We start from the raw sequence: 7,775 nt of genomic DNA, 5'->3' as shown, positions 1-7,775 counted from the left end.
TATTTGGGTTTAATAATAATAATGATAAAGTTGGAAGGGATCTTGGAGGTCATCTAGTCCAACCCCCTGCTCAGGCAGGAAACCCTATACCATTCCAACTTCTTTATTATTATTATTATTATTATTATTATTATTATTATTATTATTATTATTATTATTATTATTATTATTATTATTATTATTATTATTATTATTATTACTATTTCGGACAAATGGCTGTCCAGTCTCTTCTTAAAAACTTCCAGTGTTGGAGCATTCACTGCTTCTGGAGGCAGGTTGTTCCACTGGTTAATTGTTCTCACTGTCAGGAAGTTTCTCCTTAGTTCTAGGTTACGTCTCTTTATCTGGCAAATCTAGTAAATCTAATAAATCAGATAACGATCTTATGGCAGCGATCTCACAAGCAAACGTTTCTTATATCTAGGCTCCTTTTAAAAGAAAAAGAAAATGGCGCCGCTTCATGCCGAATTGCATCCTGGGAATTGTTGTTCCTTTCCCACCGCCGGTGGGCCCCCCCGCGACCAGCATTCGGGCGGCGTTGCAGTTGCCTTGGTAACGGGCGAGCATCTCAGCCTTGTAGGGTTGGTGAGAGCAGAGAAACTAAGCAAATTCAGAATGGGGTGAAAAGTACACTCGACACAGTACCACAACTGCACACTAGGCAGCGGAAATCATCCAATAAAAAAATGATTGTCAGAGCAATTAGAAGAACTCCCAGAATTCTCCAGCCAGCATGACCTTTGCAGAGAATTTTGAAAAATCAATCAATCTATCTATCTATCTATCTATCTATCTATCTATCTATCTATCTATCTATCTATCTATCTATCTATCTATCCATCCATCCATCCATCCATCCATCCATCCATCCATGCACCCACCCACCCACCCACCTATCTATCTATCTATCTATCTATCTATCTATCTATCTATCTATCTATCTATCTATCTATCTATCTATCTATCTATCTATCGGTAGTCCTTGATGTACGACCACAATTGAGCCCAAAATGTCATTTGTTAAGTGAGTTTTGCCCCATTCTATGTCTTTTCTTGCCACAGTTGTTAAGTGAATCACTGCACTTGTTAAGTATGTAACAGGGTTGTTAAGTGAATCTGGCTTCCCCTTTGACTTTGCTTGTCTGAAGGTCACAAAAGGTTATCACATAACCCCAAGATATTGCAACCGTCATAAATATGAGTCAGTTGCTAAGTGTCTGAATTTTGATCACGTGACGTTGGCAATTCTGCAATGGTCATAAATGTGAAAAACAGTCATTTATAAGTTGCTTTTTTCAATGTCGTTGTAACAACTTCAAACAAAAGCTCAAGAAGGTATAAAAACCCACCACTCCCAGCTACATGTGGTCAGCTTTCCCAGAGCCATCTTTCTGTCTGGCTCTGCTCTTCAATAAACTGCAACCTTCTTTCTCAAGCAGTCTCCATTTTGTTTATTCCCAGCTTAGACTGGACCCTGATGAAGATTTTTCTTTCGACATGGCAAACAAAAATTGAATGAATTCCTGAAACACGAATCGATGAATGCCTGATCTTTCTGGGGGGAAGTTTGCTCAAGCAATCTGAAATTAACGACGTTTTCATTTAAATTATTAATTTAATTCCTTAGTTCTAAGTGCACTTCCCTGGGGAACTTAGCCTGTTTGAAATCAGCCTGTTTCCTTCTATTTAAATCAAAGAGAATATCTGTAACTCAGGGTTGAACTGTGGGGTCCGTGGTGTTTTTCTGAGCTTGGTGGTTTTCTTGCAGACGTTTCAGTACCCAGCTCTAGTGAGCACTCAGCCAGGTAAATGAAACATTGGCAAGCAAACAATCAAACTCAAGGACCAAGAAGGACCTCACTTTTTTCTTATATTTTGTGGTCCTCAGGCAGAGCTTCAATCACACAATAGCAGTTGTCTCTGCAAATCAGCCCGTTTCCCTTACTGACCAATAGCATCTCTGAATGATAAAAAAAATGATAATATTCAGATGTATTTCTATATTAAAAAAAAACCTTCTGCAGGAAGCTTATAAGCAGAAAAAGAGACTTTTTCAGACACACAAACAATTCTGCAAATGTTTATTTATACATCTTTTATGAAAGGGATAAGAACAAGAAGATTCCCAGCCCCAGAAAATCTGTTTATTCTCAAATATTTCTCCTGAGTATACACATTAAATTAATACTCCCAAATCAATATCCAGTTCCAGAGGCACCTGAAGGGAAGGGATTAAATAAAGCAACATGATCGCAACCGTACGAACAAAGCCCCGCCCCCTCGTGAGTGGCACATCCACAATTTGCATATAAAAGGAGCAGAGCTTTGATCAAGAAACTATTTTTTTTTTCATTTCCACGCAGATACCCCTCTCCACTTGTTTAGTTTTTAATTGGCACATCTGCATTAAGAACTAGCATAACATGTTGCGTTACAATGAGTCTGTGCAGTGGAGACATAACTTTAGATTTTTACGCACCGGATCTGCAATGGTTTCCAACCTTGGTGACTTGATGTACGGACTTCAACTCCCAGAATTCCACACCCAGCATACTGACTGAGGAATTCTGGGAGTTGAAGTCCACACACTTTCAAGTTGTCAAGGTTGTTATTATTGCAAGGAACGAAATGACGCTTTGTTCCAGAATAAATCATCTGTAATTTCCAGATTTGAGATGTCCCTGAATATCCCTCCTTTGGATTGATTAACAATTAAAAGATGATGTTTCGAGAGTGAAATCACAGTTAAGACATTGCTGCAAAAAGTGTCAAAAGTGGAAGGGAATTGGGCACAACAATGAAACCCAATTTATAATTTTAAAAAAATTCACGCCGGAGTCCATAATATTGCACAATTCCGCTCCTTAATACAGTAAGTCGGCATTACTCAACTTTGGTGACTTTTAAGATGTGTGGACTTCAACTCCCAGAATTCCCTAACCAGCAGGAGGAATTTTGGGGCTAAAGTCGATCAATCTTAAAAGTTGCCGAAGTTGAGAAACATTATAGAAGGTAAAGGGTGAAGATACACCACTACATGGGAAAAGAACATTTTGCATTGCAGTAACGTAAAATGTGCTGGAAATGTGTTCTCCTTTGGATTCTTCTCAGGAAATACTTTTCAAGCAAACTTTGGTCTCTCTTGATTTAAACCTTGCAGGGGAAAAAAATATAGATACTTAAAACGAACTTTCTGATTTCTGTGCAAGTGATTAAATGCACTCAGTGTGTTTTATGTTAGCTTCTGAGGCCACTTTTGTGCTTACAAGATTATTGCATTATTCGCCTGCCACAAACATAGTTCCAGCAGGATGGGTAGCAACTTGGGTACCGCTGAGATCAGCACCTGTTGCCTGGTGTTACCTGAGAACTAAGTTTCCTTTCCTGCAACTGCTTCTGTGTATCAAAATCACAATAACACACAAATACATTATGCACGGGCACCCCCGTTTGCAACAGCTGGGCCTACGACGGTTTTTTTTTTTTACAATTCTGCAAACCGGTTCCGAAGCAATTTGATACCGAACAGGTTGACCAATAATTTAAATAAATTATAGGACGCAGGGAAAAAAGGAAGTCTCTTGAATAACATAAACATTTTCTCCTAGTGCAACAGAGTGTGTCCCGTGATACTCGAAGTGTTGATGTACGCTGTCCATGGTCTTCCCAAGCCTGAAGATGTCCTTTAGGAAGCAAGTCTGCGCATAGCCTAGTTTTTTTTAAAAAAAAAAGAAAAGAAAGGGAAATAGGATTGGAATTCTAAATTTGAAATGAAAACTGTGAAGACTAAATAGATGTTGATTACCACTGTAGCCATTCTCATGTATATCAGGTAAATTAGGTTTCTTTTTCCCCAAAGAACTCTTGAAAATAGTTTATTGAAGATGCTGCAAATGTGGTGTTAAGAGAACCCCAGTTACCATGACAGAATCTTATTTGGAGCTGTCCTTGGTGCTCTCTGAGCATGGTTGTTTCCTTGCAGACGTTTCTTTACCCAACTAAGTAACATCATCAGTGCTAGAAGGGAGTAGGGTTTGTGGAGAGGAGGAGGAGGAGGACGAGCATGGTTGTTTCCTTGCAGACATTTCTTTACCCAACTAAGTAACGTCATCAGTGCTAGAAGGGAGTAGGGTTTGTGGAGAGGAGGAGGAGGAGGAGGAGGAGAAGGAGCAGGAGAAGGAGGAGGAGAAGGAGGACTATGGGGTCCTTGGTACTCTTTGAGCTTGACTGTTTCCTTACAGACATTTCTTTACCCAACTAAGTAACATCATCAGTGCTAGAAGGGAGTAGGGTTTGTGGAGAGGAGGAGGAGGAGGAGGGGGAGGAGGATGACTATGGGGTCCTTGGTACTCTCTGAGCTTGGTTGTTTCCTTGCAGACATTTCTTTACCCAACTAAGTAACATCATGAGTGCTAGAAGGGAGTAGGGTTTGTGGAGAGGAGGAGGAGGAGGAGGAGGAGGAGGAGGATCATGGGGTCCTTGGTGCTCTCTGAGCTTGGTTGTTTCCTTGCAGACATTTCATTACCCAACTAGGTAACATCATCCATGCTAGAAGGAAGTGAAGTTTTCTTACAACTTGCTTCTGAAGTTCCGATGGCTGGGATNAGGAGGAGGAGGAGGAGGAGGAGGAGGAGGAGGAGGATCATGGGGTCCTTGGTGCTCTCTGAGCTTGGTTGTTTCCTTGCAGACATTTCATTACCCAACTAGGTAACATCATCCATGCTAGAAGGAAGTGAAGTTTTCTTACAACTTGCTTCTGAAGTTCCGATGGCTGGGATCCCCCCTGCAGTCACATGACTACATTTTGGGCACTCAGCAACCAGCTCACATTGACAGCTGTTTGCAACATCCCATGATCCCATGATTACATTTTACACGTTTCCCCAAAACCCAGCATTTACTTCCCGTTTGCCACAAAACCACCCCACAGTGGACAGTTGGTTTTTTTTAGCAACTGTGGGGTTCCCTTAACAACGATCGGGCATGGGACAACCCAGTTTATGATTGTCCCAACTTACAACCGTAATGGGCAGGGTCCCCTACGCTCATGTTGATGGCTACTTGCATTATTTTACGATTAAAAATGATAACCGTGCAGATTTGAAATGAGAAAATACCTCTTCTTGAACATCCAGCTCTTCATTCTGGTAAGTTTCTGGAAATTCTATCGGTTCTTTTGATTCCTGCATCAAGGATATCTGGGCCAAAAGAACGTAGAGTTATTCAAATGACAAATCGCAAATTAATTGATTGAGTAGATAATACTGTTCTGTTAAACAATTAAGTACAATTCTCTGATAGAATTGTTTCATTGTGACAAAAAAAAAGTAAATTAAAACCTCTTTAACAGCAATCATCCTTGAATCTGCACAGAGGCATTCTTTCCAAAAGTATTTAAATGATATTTAAATATCCACTGTGAACATGTTTTCCCTCACAAAGACAGTTAACCGAGTATTTCTTTTTCAATTAAATATTGCAAAGTAGAATGAAAATAACCAGGACTTATGTGAAAATATTATGCGGGTGTAAATAAAACGCCATACCAATAGGTTCATAAATAAATATAAAATATGTACAGGTCCTACCTTTTCAGCTATAGGGTCTTGGGCCTCCCTATACATGACTTGACTCTGTATGTGTAGTACAGCATCGTGTACAGTCAGGAAAAATACTTCTTTTTGAATGTTATCGTCAAAAAAGGCACAGTGTTCTAATGTTTTAATAATGTGGTCTGCAGGGAAAATATACAATAAAAATATGACCAACACCAGACAGATAACAATCAGTTTGAATATTCACACCTGTTAAAAGTATATATATATATGAGATCATTGTAAATCAGCTTTTTTCCCTCCACTGACAGAATAAGTAAATAAAATAAATTTATGTACAGAATACAGGCAGTCCTCAACTTACAACACTTCATTTAGTGACCGTTCCAAGTTACAACGGCACTGAAAAAAAGGGACTTATGAACATTTTCACAGTTACAACTGTTGCAGCGTCCCCACGGTCACGTGATCAAAATTCAGACGCTTGGCAACTGACTCGTATCTATGACGGTCGCAGCGTCCCTGGGTCATGTGATCCCCTTTTGCGACCTTCTGACAAGCAAAGTCAATGGGGAAGCCAGATTTACTTAACACCTGTGTTAATAACTTAACAATTGCAGTGATTCCCTTAATAACTGTGACAAGCAAAGTCATAAAAACCTCACTTAACAAATACCTCACTTAGCAACAGAAATTTTGGGCTCAATTGTGGTCATAAGTCAAGGACTACCTGCATATAGGAGGTTTTTATGACTTGAAGAGGGAGGTGTATCATGAATTCTGCAATGTTGGTAACTCGCTGGATTTAAAAATGAAAGGGCTGAGGATGTAATTAGGGATTGTGGTGGGAGGTCATTACTACAATACTTTCAAAACTATTTCTTCCAGACTAAACATTTCTTCTACACTGTTCTCTGTGCTCTGTTCCCTGTAACAAATAAAAGCTATAATAATAATGTGCAGATTTTCATTTACCTAGATGTGATGCGATGTATACTGACACATCAATTCTTTTGAACTCTTTGACAATCTGAAAAAAAAAAAGATGAGTGTTATCTTAAATATAGCTTTAAGGACACATGGGGAATACTGGAGGGTGTATTCAGAATTAAATTTTCTGATCCAGGTCTCATTTAAATTTGTAGATCTAGTACACAAGGCCAAATAAATGTTACCTATTCAGCACTGATGATGTTCCCTAGTTGGGTCCCGAAACGTCTGCAAGAAAACCGCCAAGCTCAGAGAGCATGAAGGATCCCCACCGTTCAATCTGAGCTATACATTTTCTCTTCTGGGGTTATCATTTATCCATGCATAAAAGTTTACCTTTATTCTGCATCAATTCCAACTGCATTGTTAAATTTGCACTTTTATCACTGCCACCTTTAGAACAGAATAGAGCTGGAAGGGACCTTGGAGGTCTTCTAGTCCAGCCCCCTGCTCAAGCAGGAGGACCTAGACCATCTCAGACAAGTGACTGTCTAGCCTCTTCTTGAAAATCTCCAGTGATGGAACGCCCACGATTTCTGGTGGCAAGCTGTTCCACTGGTTAATTGTCCTCACTGTCAGGAGGTTTCTCCTTAATTCCTGACAGTGAGGACAATTAACCAGTGGAACAGCTTGCCACCAGAAATTGTGGGCGCTCCATCACTGGAGACGGTATAGGTTCTCCTACTCTCCTCTATTCTATTCTATTCTATTCCATATTCTGTTCTGTTCTATTCTATTGTAATGAAGAGAAGGACAGGGGTGACATGATAGTAGAATTTCAATATTTAAATAACTGCCACAAAGAATAGAGAGAAGCTAATTCTTCAAAGCATCTGAGTGGAAGTTAACCAAAGAGAGAAGCAACCTAGAACTAAGGAGAAACTTCCTGACAGTTAGAACAATTAACCAGTGGAACTACCTGCCTCCAGAAGCGGTGAATGCTCCAACACTGGAAGTTTTTAAGAAGAGACTGGACAGCCATTTGTCTGAAATGGCATAGGGTTTCCTGCCTGAGCAGGGGGTTGGACTAGATTATTATTATTATTATTATTATTATTATTATTTATTAAATTTATATCCCGCCCTTCTCCTTGCGGACTCAGGGCGGCTGACAATCGATTTAAAAAACATAAATAACAATTACAGAATTAAAATTAATTAAGAAGAAATATTTAAATATCGTCCAATTAAAATATGATTAAAACCCCTCTAAAAATTGCCCTAGGCCAG

General features: G+C 39.5%; 1 protein-coding gene across 1 annotated transcript in view; it reads right to left on the bottom strand.

Moving 5' to 3' along the window:
- Window positions 1-3,647: 3,647 nt before the first annotated feature.
- The window catches only part of LOC107299671 (pendrin-like), a gene marked incomplete at its 5' end in the record, with an annotated part of 24,906 nt that continues 20,778 nt past the window's right edge, over window positions 3,648-7,775 (bottom strand). Inside the window, 4 exons of the mRNA XM_015829018.1 lie at window positions 3,648-3,709; window positions 5,118-5,198; window positions 5,589-5,734; window positions 6,531-6,585. Of these exons, the coding sequence (XP_015684504.1) occupies window positions 3,686-3,709; window positions 5,118-5,198; window positions 5,589-5,734; window positions 6,531-6,585 (306 nt within the window). The remainder of the gene's footprint in view (window positions 3,710-5,117; window positions 5,199-5,588; window positions 5,735-6,530; window positions 6,586-7,775) is intronic.

This window comes from Protobothrops mucrosquamatus, unplaced genomic scaffold, assembly GCF_001527695.2.
Source record: "Protobothrops mucrosquamatus isolate PMUCROS unplaced genomic scaffold, P.Mucros_1.0 scaffold5255, whole genome shotgun sequence".
NCBI classification, from domain to species: domain Eukaryota; kingdom Metazoa; phylum Chordata; class Lepidosauria; order Squamata; family Viperidae; genus Protobothrops; species Protobothrops mucrosquamatus.
Note: the sequence above shows the minus strand (reverse complement) of the source record. Positions and strands in the feature narration are given on the sequence as shown.